Here is a 14,147-nt window from a genome sequence, read left to right as displayed (position 1 = left end):
AATTTATAAATGGCATTTTTAGACGTCTTCAATATGATCCTAATTTAATGGTGACGCCACTACAATGTTATTAAATGTCAGTGTCATAGGGATCAAGGTTCGCCGCGCCGAGTATAGTATGGATTTGTCAGATTCGCAAGACTTCTGAACGCAATTGAAATCTGTCAAATCTATACAAATTTAGAAATGCATTTACGCGTCGCGTTGCGGTCTGAAGTGACCCTAAGGGCGCCACGCATTATCCCCACACACGAACTAACACACGGCGACTGTACCGTAAATTATTTCCTTTAAATGCTAACCTTGTCTGAATATCTGATACACGCGTCATTTTAGCGTCCTGATGATATAAAACACAGCGTATACTCTATAGTCTATACTCACGTGTACGAGGTGTCCATTTTGGGTTTCTTGGCGGGCGGCGCGTTGGCAGCCGCGTTGGCCGCCGCCACCGCCGCCGCCGCCGCCGCGCTGTTCGCGCCGCTCGTGCTCGCTGCTGCTGCAGATGTGCTCGCTCCTGACATACAGACTTTGTTATACAGGACGTCTCGTACGACCATACTAATATTATGAACTAGATGACGCCCGCAGCTCCGTTGCGCCAAAAATTGTTTATCGCGAAGAAACCGTACATTTTTTCCGGAACAAAAAGTATTCCATGTCCTTCCCCGGGACTCAAAGTATCTCAATGCGAAACTTCAGCAAAATCAGTTCAGCGGTTTGAGCGTGAAGAGGTAACAGACAGACAGACACACTTTCGCATTTATAATATTAGTATGGATATGGAAGTATGGATGCGAAAGTATTTCTGTTACCTCTTCACGCCCAAACCGTTAAACCGATTTTGCAGAAATTTGGTATAGAAATACTTTGAGTCCTGAGAAAGGATATAGGGGGTTTGTGCACTACACGGAATTTTACCGTCCAGCGTTCATAACTAACACTTGCCATATCAAAACGGAAGAAATAGGGATGCCGCGCCGCGCCGGATGGTAAAATTCCGTGTAGTGCACAAAAGCCCATAGGATACTTTTTATCCCGAAAAAATTCGGTTCCCGCGCGATAAACTAATATTGGAGCAACGGAATTGCGGGCGTCATCTAATCCATACTATCCATACTAATATTATAAATGCGAAAGTGTGTCCGTCTGTCTGTCTGTCTGTTACCTCTTCACGCTCGAACCGCTGAACCGATTTTACTGAAATTTGGCATGGATGTACTTTGAGTCCCGAGAAAGGACATAGGAAAGTTTTTATCCCGGAAAATGTGCGGTTCCCGCGCGATGAACAAATTTTGAAGCAACGGAGTTGCGGGCGTCATCTGATTAATTTTATAAATGCGAGTGTTTCTGTCTGTCTGTTACCTCTTCACGCCCAAACCGCTGAACCGATTTTGACAAAATTTATCATTGATATACTTCGAGTCCTGAGAAAGGACATTGGATACTTTTTATCCCGGAAAAATGAACGGTACCCGCATCATAAACGAATTTTGGAGCATCGGTAAGCGTCGTCTAGCGTAGCGAAGGAAATTCCGGCAGCTTTACACTTTTTAACTCACAATCAAAAATTTCTCACCTGCGTTTTTGGTGTCCCCATTTTTGGCCTTCTTGGGCTTTTTGGGCGCGCTGGACTCTGGATCGGTGTCCGAATCGGAACTGAACTCTGTGCTTGATTCTGAAACATTAAGAAAAAAAGTAACACACATGCACAACTTTTTTTTTTTTTTTTTCTTTTCGAAAGGGTCTAAGCTACTGGTCTGGTTAAGACCATGGTAGTTTAATCGTGGCTATAACTAGTCTGTTGCTAGTTGGTTTGGAAATAAACAATGAGGGGGGCCTGGCCCCCTCCCCTAAAGTCACACGTGTGACATTCTAGACGGGCAATATTGGGGAGAGCTACGAAAATAAGCTATTTTTATCTGACGTGGGGACACGGGTCCCCCCTGCTCTTAAGGGGTCCGACCCCTTACTCACTCTCAGACGAGTGAGGCTGCTCGCGCGCGGTAGCACAAACTAGCTGCGTACGAGTTATCGCGGTAGATGAGCTCAAGTTATTAATGTTATTGCTTAAAAGAGGGCCGTCCCTCTCCCCTTCCGAGTCCGGTTGGGGTGACATACGCGTGTATGTTCTAATGTCAAAGTAATTGGTAGAGCTCTCTACGACAATGTCGCGGTCGCGGTCATGATTTAGGTGTGTTCCTATGCTATCCGCATGCGAACTCGAACCCGGGATCGAGCTCCACACCGGATTTCGGTCGGTCTGTCTGTTTGTCGTTCGGGTCGTGTTAAGTCCTCGGGGAAGGCGCCGGCGTCGTCCCCGGTGCAGTACTAACCACGCGGGTGAGTGTGATTTGTGTTTACGTAACTGTACACAGTACGTTACGTATTCTGTGATGGGGTCTACAGGGTCGGCTAAGATATGCTTAGGCCGCCTGAAGGGGTATCGGAATGATGCGTCATGTTCGTAGTCCACAGCCTTACGAATGAGCGGATTGGGATGTACTTTGCCTTTCTCAAAGAATCTCTCTGAGAGTTCTTTGATATAGGCTTTGATAGTGATAAGCTCGCAGTCTCTATGCAAGTCGATGTTTCGCATGTAACGGGGGGCACCTGTTGCCATGCGCAAAAAACGGTTTTGTACTCGTTGCAATTGGTTCAACTGATTGTCACTTATGTGTGCGAAAGAGACGCACGCATAAGTGAGTATCGTTCTTATACATGTTTTGTATAAGGTGAGCTTATGTCTTAAGGACATTTTGCTACTTGCGTTGAGTAAAGGATATAATTTGTATAATACAAATTTCGCTTTACGTACAGTATTCGATATATGGTTCGTGAATGACATCGACTTGTTTAGTACTACTCCTAAGTATTTGACAGCCGTGACTTCGGGAATTAATTTTCCGTGCAGACTAATAGGTTGCATTTTCTTTCGTTTTAGTCCGTTAAATAATATAGCGTGACTTTTGTCGGGGTTTAGTTCAATTCTCCATTTAGCGAACCATTTACCGAGTTCGGTAACTGCTTCTTGGAGTTTTTTGGACGCGAAAGCTATTTGGCGATGAGCAAAGAAAAGGGCCGTGTCGTCCGCGAATAGCGCTTTTTGTACTCGAGGGTGGGTGGGCAAATCGGACGTGTAGAGATTGTAGAGGGTCGGGGAGAGAACCGAGCCCTGCGGTACTCCAGCCTCTAGATCTCTAAGTGAAGACAGAATGCCTTCGACTCTAAAACGAAATTTACGGTTTTTGAGGTAGTTACTTATTATTATAACAAGACTATCGGGAATGCCGAGTTTAAAAAGTTTATAGATTAGCCCATTGTGCCAAATTTTGTCGAATGCTTTTGCGACATCAAAGAAAACAGCGCAAGTCGGTTTCCTATTGTTCTTTTGTTCTAATATGTACTCCGTTAGGCGGTGTACCTGAGCGGGACAGCTGTGGAATTCGCGGAATGCGAATTGTTCATCAGGTAAGAGTTTTTTATCAACTATGACGTCTTTTAGGCGTCGTAGTATAACTCTTTCGTAAATTTTACCGAGGCAACTAATTAAACTAATTGGTCTGTAACTACTTGGTTCCGTCCGGAGTTTACCCGGTTTGTGGATACCTATTATTATAGCTACTTTCCAAATATCTGGGAATGAACATCCTAGTAAAAGGGCGTTAAAGATGCTCACGAGTAATTCAATTATAGTGGAAGGTAGTAATTTAAGGGTTTTATTTGAGATACCGTCCAGGCCTGGGGGCTTTCTGGAATTCAAATCTTTAATAATATCTTTGATTTCCTCCGCATCCACCGGCCTGAGGGGCTCTGAAGGTGGGGCCATGAGTCGGCTTTCTACCTCGGTATTGACTAGATTAACATGATCGGGGTCAGTTGGGAGAGTACTAGGTCGGCACTGATTTTCTATGGTGTCGGCCAAGCATTCGGCTTTGTCGATATCCTCCAGTGCAGGAGGACGATTTGATCTGTTTAATGGAGGCATATCGCTCTCCGTATCTTTTTTGAGGGACTTCGCGAGCGGCCAGTAGGCCGTGTGAGACGGTTCGAGTTCGCTAAGAAGTCGATCCCACCTCTCGGCTTTGTGTTGTTTGATTTTATATTTAACTTCCCTCTCGTAGTGACGGAGGGCCCTCCTCCAGTCTTCAGATGGGTAGCGATCGTATGTGCGTTTAGCCGCGTTACGGAGTCTGATGGACTCTTTTATATCATCTGGGAGAGGCCAGCGATTCTCATGAATCGTTGGCATTTCCCTAGAAGATTTTTCGATGTTCTCTACCAGATGGTCAGTCAAGTGGAGAGAGGCCTCAAGCGCCACTTTAGAGTTTTCTATGAAATCGGGAATGAGATCGAGGTGACTCGATTGAAGGTTTTTTAGGTTATCTCCTAGTAATTTATAATCAATTATCTTTTTAGTACTAGCAGCGAGTTGGTTAGAATTGCCTAGCGCAATTTTAACTGGTCTGTGGTCCGAGTTAAGCTCGTGGATTGTTTCCAAAGAGATGTTGATGTTAATGTTTTTAACTAATGCGATATCAATAACACTAGGGCTATGAGTAAGGTTGTTACTACGGCTAGCAGTGTCGTAGCGAGTGGGGTCGTTAGGGGCTAAAATTGCAAAATTTAAGGAGTCGCTTAAGGCGGTTAATCTAATGCCATTCGTATTTGAGATGACATTGCCCCACTCTGTGTGTTTGCAGTTTAGGTCGCCGGCAATGATGACGGCGTTGCCTAAGTTAAATAGCGATCCTAATTCGCTAGAAGTTATGGGCATTTTGCTGGCTAAATAGGCAGATACTATTATGATGGGTTGATGGTCTGTCATGCTAATGTGACAAATAGAAGTTTCTAAATTAGTTAGGGATGGGGGTTCTAGGGGAACACAGTGCAATGATTTTTTGTAATAAATCATTGTGCCACCGAGTTGGGATCGGGTTCTGTCATTTCTAACTATTTTATAGTTAGCTATTTTGGGGCTTTTTCTACTAGGCTTAAGGAACGTCTCCTGAACTAGTAAAATATCGACATTGTGGTTTAAGACGAATTCGCGGATTTCGTCAATATTATTATGTATGCCGTTTGTATTAAACGTAACTACCTGTAGGGAGCGCGGTTTTATCCTTCCGGTGGAATCCATTAGTTAAACGATAGTGATAATTGGAGAGAATTGATCCTGCGGATCAAGTCGTTGTAAGTCGACAGACAGGCGGATAATTGTGAAATAGTCCTAGCCGTCCGTAGTCCGTAAGAGAAATCGGCTACCTCTGACGGGTTTATGAGGCTAAGGAAATCGGTCACGTAGCCTAGGTCGTCTCCGTAATTGGAGGTTATATTCGCGGGGGGAGTGGACTTTTTCGCGGGGGGCGCGGGTTTTGCCACGGGTGATGCGGGCTTTGTCGCTGGGGGCGCGGGTTTTCTCGCGGAGGGCGCGGGTTTTTGCGCGGCGGTGGGCTGGGCCCTGTTGGGGGGCACGGGAACGTTATTAGGGGTACTAGTGCTGTTCACCCAAGGTGATTTAGTGGGAAGCGGAGCAGGGATAAATCTCTGCTTTGTTTTTTCCTTATTGTTTGTCTTTGTTTGAGGCGCAATTCGTCTCTTTACTTTGGGTGCTTTTACACACCCTCTGTAATTAGCCGGATGGCCTTGTGTTTTGCATAGCACACAGCTGGGAGGTTCGGACTCCTCAGCTGGTGCTTTGCGTGGGCAGTCAGAGGTGCCGTGGTCTCAGAGGCACTTGACACAGCGCGGTCGGGCTTGGCAGTTTCGCGCGGAGTGCCCGTAAAGTTGGCACCTGTGGCATTGGCCAGGGGTTCCTCTTTTACGGGGGGGTTCCACGCGTATTCCGGTTATGTTACATACGGCGCGTATGTAAAATATCTCCTTACCCTCGGGGGTAAGGGGGAGAATCACTAGTACCATGTTGTACACGTGTTTTTTGACGGGGTGGTACATCCTGTGTACCTCAGTCGCGGGGTAACCTTGGGCTATTAGGTCTTCAAGTACATCCTTTTCGGTGATGAACTTGTCGACACCTACTATGACGACGCGGAGGACACGTTCGTCCTCTAAGGCATAGGTGTGGTAACCTATGTTTTTTCCGCGGAGGAACGCAGTAAGGAGGCGATGGTCCTGAGGTGTTTGGACCTGGACCTTTATCCCGGTCAGAGTTGTAGTAGCCGACGTGTAACGGAGCTTTTTCTCGTTTATCGCGGCGGAAATGATGTTCCATTTTTCTTTCTCCTGTACTATGACAGGAGGAGGCATTTTGGGCGCGGGTTCCGTCTCGGAAGACAGAGGGGCCTGAGACGGAACTATTTGCGAGGCCTGCGAGGCCTGTGATGCCTGAGGGGCGATCGGGGGGCGAGTGGGGGACGCGGCACTACTAGTCTGCACGGACGTCGCGGGTAGCTCGGGCCTAGGGGCCGGTTTAGTCTTTCTAGACTTTGGTTTGCCGGCCTGTTTAGTCGGGGAGGATAAGACTGGAGAGGAAGAGCCTTCGGCGCGCTTCCTCTTCTTCGTCTTTTTACTGATGACCGTTGTGAAGTCACCTTCACCAGGGTCAGTCTCTTGCTCCGAGCAAGACATCTCAGAAGGAGACGAGTAGGTAAGTCGGGGGACCGCTGACTCTACGGAAGTCACGGCAGTGTCACAGTTGGGAGACGCGGGGAAATCAGCATCGTGACTTCTCACGAAGTTGTCCCACCTTTTCGCGGCGTCGGGGTACTCCACTTTAAGGAATGATAAAAATTTATCAATCATGTCGGCCATGATGTCGGTCGGTCAGTCTGCTCTTAAAGGAGAATTTTCGAGAGGGTACAACCCCGCCCGGCGACCGGGAGGGGAGGTGTGTAAAGAGGTACGAACCTCGTATAGTGTACCTAGTTTTCGTGTCACCGTACTTACGATGTGTTCCAGGCGGTCGGGAAACACACACAAAAACACTCACAACACTAGCACTCGGGTGCTGGCGAGCAAGGCGCGACGCGACCTACGGCGGTAAGCGCGGGCGAGGGCTTACACTCGGGCGAGGCAAACAAGCGCCGGCGCAGAGTTCGCTCGATCGCGGACACACTAAAATCGAGAAAAATTCGTGGCGCGGACGTGATCGCGAAATCGCAACAAGCACAAAGTGTGCCGAGCGAGAGCGCGCTGTCTATAGAAAGAGACAGCACCACAGTCGCCTAGCAGCGTGCACTTGAGCGGGAAACGCGTGCTCATCGGACGGGATCCGAGAGCAGACTACATGCACAACATAATAATATTGTCTTTGACACGATAAACCTGACGGCTACATCGCGGCACCTGGTGGCAAATAGAATTTAAACAACCCCTATTACGAAGGTCTGCCACCTGCATATGAATAAACTTCTCTGCTACCTTTTTTATTGTCATCCGTCTTCTTCTTCTTCTTGGTGAGTTTGCTCGCGCGCTCCTCGCCCTCCTTGGTGGGCTCGTCCTCCTTCTCCGACGCGTCCGACTTCTGCCCCTCCTCCTCCGAGCTGCCTTCGTCTGACGTCAGCAGCTTTCTGTGATGATGACAGAGTTGCGATAATGAGGGTTGTACGGCGCTATGTAGCCGTCAGGTCTATCGTATCGTGTCAAACAGCTGTCTGACACGACATTTGACACGTTAGCCCTGACGGCTACATAATAATAAGAATAAAAATAAGAATAATTTTATTTCCAGCATCACACGAAACATCATAATAATTAAACAGTATTCAGTGGTACAGTTATTATGATCTAGTCACAAACAGTATATATAAGATCTATAAATATTATTACAATGCTGTGATGCCAAAAATTACACATTACATTACATAGCGCCATACAAGCAGAGTAGACAGAATTATGTCTTTTGTGATACAAGTTACAACCCTCATTGACGCTTTATCTAAGTGGAGTTGAATGTTACAACATTCAACTTGACTTGTGGCTGATTTGAATTTTTTATGAGTGTAGGCCACTTAATTTTCGCCGTCCTATGTACGAAATCTTCCTAATCCTTCCAACTATCTGTTGAACAGGATGTTAATTCAATAGGTTATAGGTTGATGCCAAGGTTAACTAAACAGTAATTACAAAAAGTATAAGATTTCTGTTTAAACTGTTTTACATCTTAATTATAAAAATTAAATCATCACACCTCCAAAACTAAGCTCTAGGGCCGGTCTCAAGACGCGGTTCGGCTCTGTGATTAGTCCAAATTTTGCCAAGCCAACCAACCAATCACAGAGCCTGAACTGTGTCTTGAGACCGAGATGCATCTTGAGTACTGACTATTTATACCGGCCTAGGAATTATGATAATAGTAGATACATGCAAATATAGTCATTATCATGGGTTTTTTTTTGCATTAGCGATTGTAGCAATAGTAACATTGCAGTTAACGCGAGAAAGAAGTAATAATAAAAAAACAATTACCTGAGCGCGTCCTCTTCCGCGACTCCCTTCAGCTCCTTGTTCGCTTTCGTCTCGTGATCTGATTCACTGAAAAAAAAAACTTGCTGATAATATTTTTTTTAACTCGAACACGAATTTAAAAATTACAAACGTCAAAATGAAGACGTAAGATCATCTTAATTCGCTAGTTGACTTTTTTTTCTTATTGGTAATAGGCATGGTGACATTTTTTTTCTTGACGGTAATTGGAGGACCTTTCCGAAATAGAAATATCGGTGAAAGAGTTACTGTGTTAGCTAAAACTTTCCAAGATATAACAATTCAAAAATCTCATAAATAGACCTGCCCGAAATGCTCCATACAAACTGCTACTCAATTGTGACGTCACCGTCACCGCTAGTACGCAACGCGGGAGAACTTTGTTCGATAGCTATGTTAAATATTGCGTTTATGATAGTGGTGTCATAAGAAAAGTTATTATAAATTGCATAACTTATCGAATGATATACAAATATTTACAAATTTTATTTTAAAAAAATCGACTTGACAATCCAACTTAAAAGGCTCATTATACTCCACTCGGGCTAACTTGTCGCTAGCGGTCATTGATTGACTCCCTGTCAAAAACTTGTCATTTTCCATATAAACCGCGATTGACAATGAAGTTTCAGATATTGTTTATAGTGGTTTTATATGGAAAATGACAAGTTTTTGACAGGGAGTCAACGACCGCTAGCGACAAGCTAGCCCGAGTGGAGTATAGTCATTACAAAAAAAAACGTAAGTTACAAAAATGAAATTTTGGAAATGCTTATTTTTAAAAGCTTTTTTACCGTTATATCTTTATTTTATTTTAAAAAAATCTGCTAATCTTTGACCTTGGCAACATCCATATTGCTGTTTACCAAAAGGGCAGGTATATATACCTCTCGGAGGAGTCGGAGATGTAGTCGCGCTCGCGGCCCTCCTCGTCGCCGTCGTCGCTCTCCTCGCCTCGTGCTGTACCTTCTAGAGGGCAGTTCTATATAGTATATACCTCTCGGAGGAGTCGGAGATGTAGTCGCGCTCGCGGCCCTCCTCGTCGCCGTCGTCGCTCTCCTCGAACGCCTCGTTCTGCACCTTCTTCTTCTTCTTGCCTACAGCACCTGTCAATATACTTTTGGCTAAGTGTTCTTACAGTCGAACGGTACTTGTCGATGGCACGCATCGACGGCAGCCGACAAGTGCCGTTCGTCTGTAAGAAGCCTTAGTACAATCTTGATTTAATTTGCTTGTAGAAAGTTATTTACATTTTTTTTTTAATAATTTAAATATTATGTATTTTTAATCTGCCTTCATTATACAATTTGTAGTTTGTGTAAGTGAGCTTTAGCCAAACACTTTTTATATTAAGTATCCTTTAACTCTTAAGGATCAATTTTATTGTCAATATCACGTATTGTGTTATATTATTGACCTTCTAGGGTTGATATTGAACGCGCCCGTTTTTTAATCTTATTGTCAAATAAATTGTTCAATAATATTGTTCAATGATATTGCACAATAAATTTATGGTCTAGGGTGTATATTGACATACACTAATGTGTATGTCAATGTTTTGAATCTTATTCAATGGCGCTCGAGGAGTAGAGGGATACATACTATAAAGTAAGTATTTCTCAGTTTATTTACCTTTCTTCTTCTTTTTCTTCTGATCGGTATCACTCTCGTCTTTTTCTTTCTCCTTCTCTCCGTCGGAGTCCGACGACTCGTCGTCCGAGTCGATCCATTCGTCCATTTCAGATATTTTCAAGTCTGCAATTTAAAGGTTTACATACAAATGAAACTGTGTTGCAATATCTAAAAATTAATAAAAAAAACTTTCAATAGAATAAAATTAAAGCTACGAAACCTCTAAAGTTACTCTTTATACAGTATACAACTTTAGCCGAATTATTTTGTCATTTCTTTCCCAGTTCTTACACTAAAAAGGATATTTATTACATTTTGCAAAGGCTCGAAATAAATTATGTATATATTATGTACATTTTTTGTAACTTTTTTACTTAGGGCGTATTGTATAAGCTATATATACATTCGTTTCAGTAGCGACTTGATAGCATTGAACCAGTCAGATAAAAAATAATCGGCCAAGTACGAGTTAGACTCGCGCGCGAAGGGTTCCGTACCATTATAGAGCAAGAATAGCCAAAAAATGTGTTTTTTATATGGGAGTCTCCCTTACTTATTTGAATTTTATTATTAATTATTGAAGTGTTTACATGTTGCTATTATTGATATCGAGCAAAAAATAAGAAAAAAGTCACGCCCCCCTCAAATATTTATTTTGTTTTTAGTATTTGTTATAGGGGCAACAGATATACACAAACTGTGAAAATTTGAGAAGTCTAGCTATGACGGTTCTTGAGATACATCCTGGAGCCAGGCAGACATTGAAGTCTCAGTAATAGGATCCTGTTCTTACGCTTTGGGTACTGAACCCTTAAAAAAGGTACGAAGATTGTTTCCTTACCCATCTTGGCCTTGGAGTTCTTGGTTTTCTTGTCGTCGGGGTCGTCGGCGTCGTCGGCGGCGTCGTCCCCGCGCATGCGCTTACGACACATCAGCGAGAAGTAGTTCATCACTTTCTTGCGTCTGTCATACAAACATACTATTTACTATCATAATAAGTAAAGTACTATTAGTGTAAGTACTCACATACGGTTTTGCTCGATCGACCAATCATGTAGAGTAAAAACCACGGCTCGGGCTTTTGTACACACATTCAGCATTACTCGATAGTTTTACTCCGGTTCGAAGGAAATTAGCTACGAATAATAAAAACTAGTGTCAAAAAAATTGTCAAGCCGGCTCGATTCGAGCCTTCAAACTGGCTCGATGCGAGCCTTCAAGCTGTGAGTTTTGCGGTTCACACTGTGGTTTTTGCTCGATTTCAAGTAAAACTATCGAGCAAAACCGTATGTGACTACTTAGCATTAGAGAAGTTAATTCATAGGCAGATGACGGGCCTATGTAATAGGGTGGCTTTAAGTCATACCCAGCTGACCGATCATAGCTAACATTGATTTGACACAACCCTACCGAATGACATAGGTCCGCCATCTGCCTATGAATCAACTTCTCCGATAGTACATTTTGTTAACATATTTTAAATTATGGTCTATAGCAGGGGTTCCCAATCTTTTTCAGCCTGCGGCGCACTTACAAGTCAATATTTTATCACGGCGCCCTCCTCTACCTACTCTAGCTATTACAAAAAGATACATAAATCATTAATCAACACCTTTAATGATTATAGTCAAATGAAGCAAGTAAATAATAATAAACAAATATTTAATTATCTGCCTGCTTTGTTTTATTCATAATATTATTATTTATTATTTTATATTTTATGGACAATGGATGGAGGATCGACTCACGGGCCACGGCGCCTCTTTTGCCACCAGGGCGCCGCGGCGCACAGTTTGGAAACCCCTGGTCTATAGACAGTACGAAGTTTAAAACAAATTGTTAATGTTTTAATAGCATGCATATTGAAGGAAAAAGATTCCCTAAAAACATTTTAACGTAAATAATTATAATTCCGCAAATACAATACAATATGTTGTCTCATCACCTTCCAAATACCAGCTCAGCTTCTTCAGCGGAAAGTGCTTTGTATCTCTGTATAGGCTGAAAGTTGTACCTGGAATTGAGAATATTACAAGTCAGTCTTATTTTATCTTCATTCAAGGGTGTTACCAGCTTATGACAGAGTAGACAGAACTAAGGAGTGCCTTGACTTCAAACAAATGGGCGAATATACATGAGTTGAGTGTGAGCATCAATTTCAACATGTTTCACAATGCTTAGTAAACCATTAGTACGGACAGTAATAAATTTTGTCCAAAATTGTGTCAGACAAGGGCAAAACATTGTACAGCATATTTATGATGTAAATATAATTGCGCCTAAATTAGTTTGTCACGCGGGAACCGAACATTTTTCCTGAATAAAAAGTATCCTAGATGTCCTTTCCCAGGACCCAAAGTATCTCCATACCAAATTTCAGCAAAATCAGCAGTTTGGGGCGGGAAGAGGCAACAGACGGACACATTAGCATGGAAGTATGGATAAGCCTATAAAAATATGAAGTGAAAATATCTAACCATTCTTGCAAAGGATATGCATCTATTGCTCCGTCAGCAGCGTGTGTGAACACATAGTAGGCAGTGTTCTCCGACACACCACCCTCTCTTATACCCTTGAACCTAGGAGAAATAAAAAAGTAAAACAAAACAACCACTAAATAAGAAATTTAAAAATATAGACAATCTTTTACATTGTAGAGAATAGACTTTAATATTGCCATCAAAATATATGTTGTAATGTTAATTTTAAGATGTCTGTATTTTACCTGATAACTACTGGTAAATAAATAAAAAGTACATGTGAAGCAAAATATTTCTACAAATTACTATGTGCTGACATACCACATACTACAAAATAAGTTTACCTGTCCGATTATGTGGCCAAATATAAAATACTCACTTCTTACCAGTTTTACCACCAACTTTTAATATCCAAGGTTGGTCCTCAGGTTTATATTTCCTGGATATAATACCAAACTTCTTCCTTCTTGCCTCTTCCCTCATATCTCTTCCATATTCTGAGCCAGCCCCAAATCTAAAAAAATAATTGTACAATTAACTCATAAGAAACAACTTAGATTAACATGACATGTTTGGGACATTTAATGATTCTCGTATTTCAACAAAAACAATAAACCCTTATAAAAATTTTAGCAATAAATAAACTGACTATGGCAGGGTTATACTAGCCTTTGAAAAATGTATTTGTCAGTAGAAAACCTTATTAAAATATTCATTACTTCTATGAAGTTTGTCACAGGCAGAGTGTATAAAATATTAGAGGGCAAGTCTCATTTTTACCCCTCAGGTGTACAGCCCTAAACTCATAGTAAAACAACAAATACTTTGGCATGTCTTCCTCCAGCCCTTTGAACTCTTTGATGTTGTTCTCTCTCTCCATCTTCACATGAGTCCATTTTGCAAAGTCCACATTGAGTGTGGCGTTAAATCTCATAACATGATATTTCTTCTTTACGTTTTTGGGCACTCGAATTTTGAACTCTTGCACTGATGCCGCTGGCTGCTGTAATAAGCATAAATAAATTTACATAATGTTACTTACATGATAATTGTGATAAAAAAAATTTACAAAAGTGTTGTCATAGAAGAAGTTCACTTGTCCAGTCTTTTTTTAGTATCACAACAAAGTGTTGCTTCATATGGCACGGCAAACTTTAGGTAAGTAAGTATATAAATACAACTTTAGGTGCAGTGTTACTTGCAGGAGTATTGAACTTTTCGAATATTATATTCAGAGTAAGGTTATGTGTCATTAATTATCGCCACATCTGCTAAAGGGCCATAAATGCAAGCTAATAATATGTAACATTGCAATTTGCAGAATACTTACAGAACCGCTTGGAGTCGTCATTTTAGATGTGCACTGACTAGTGACTACTAAGCAAATGAGATGGAAAATGTGAGTATTTTCTCTTCTACTCAATAATTAGGTAACTTCTTAGTTTCTTATCAAATCTTCACGTCATTCTTTCTAAGGATCACAGCACTGTAAACTTACAAATAAATTATATCATAACATAAAAAAAAGCAAAAACTATTAGCAAATATTTCCGAACTTTCCGTTGCAAGTGCAACTCGCATTCGCAATCG

General features: G+C 42.1%; 1 protein-coding gene across 1 annotated transcript in view; it reads right to left on the bottom strand.

Moving 5' to 3' along the window:
* The window catches only part of LOC121729938 (general transcription factor IIF subunit 1), a 26,105-nt gene extending 11,958 nt beyond the window's left edge, over positions 1-14,147 (bottom strand). Inside the window, exons 1-12 of the mRNA XM_042118670.1 lie at positions 13,888-14,147; positions 13,382-13,560; positions 12,937-13,071; positions 12,555-12,656; positions 12,023-12,091; positions 10,919-11,040; positions 10,078-10,200; positions 9,443-9,551; positions 8,428-8,493; positions 7,381-7,529; positions 1,580-1,678; positions 385-517 (exon numbers count right to left, since the gene is read on the bottom strand). Of these exons, the coding sequence (XP_041974604.1) occupies positions 385-517; positions 1,580-1,678; positions 7,381-7,529; positions 8,428-8,493; positions 9,443-9,551; positions 10,078-10,200; positions 10,919-11,040; positions 12,023-12,091; positions 12,555-12,656; positions 12,937-13,071; positions 13,382-13,560; positions 13,888-13,908 (1,307 nt within the window). The 5' untranslated portion in view covers positions 13,909-14,147. The remainder of the gene's footprint in view (positions 1-384; positions 518-1,579; positions 1,679-7,380; positions 7,530-8,427; positions 8,494-9,442; positions 9,552-10,077; positions 10,201-10,918; positions 11,041-12,022; positions 12,092-12,554; positions 12,657-12,936; positions 13,072-13,381; positions 13,561-13,887) is intronic.

This window comes from Aricia agestis, chromosome 8 (assembly GCF_905147365.1).
Source record: "Aricia agestis chromosome 8, ilAriAges1.1, whole genome shotgun sequence".
In the NCBI taxonomy this organism is placed as follows: Eukaryota; Metazoa; Arthropoda; class Insecta; order Lepidoptera; family Lycaenidae; genus Aricia; species Aricia agestis.
Note: the sequence above shows the minus strand (reverse complement) of the source record. Positions and strands in the feature narration are given on the sequence as shown.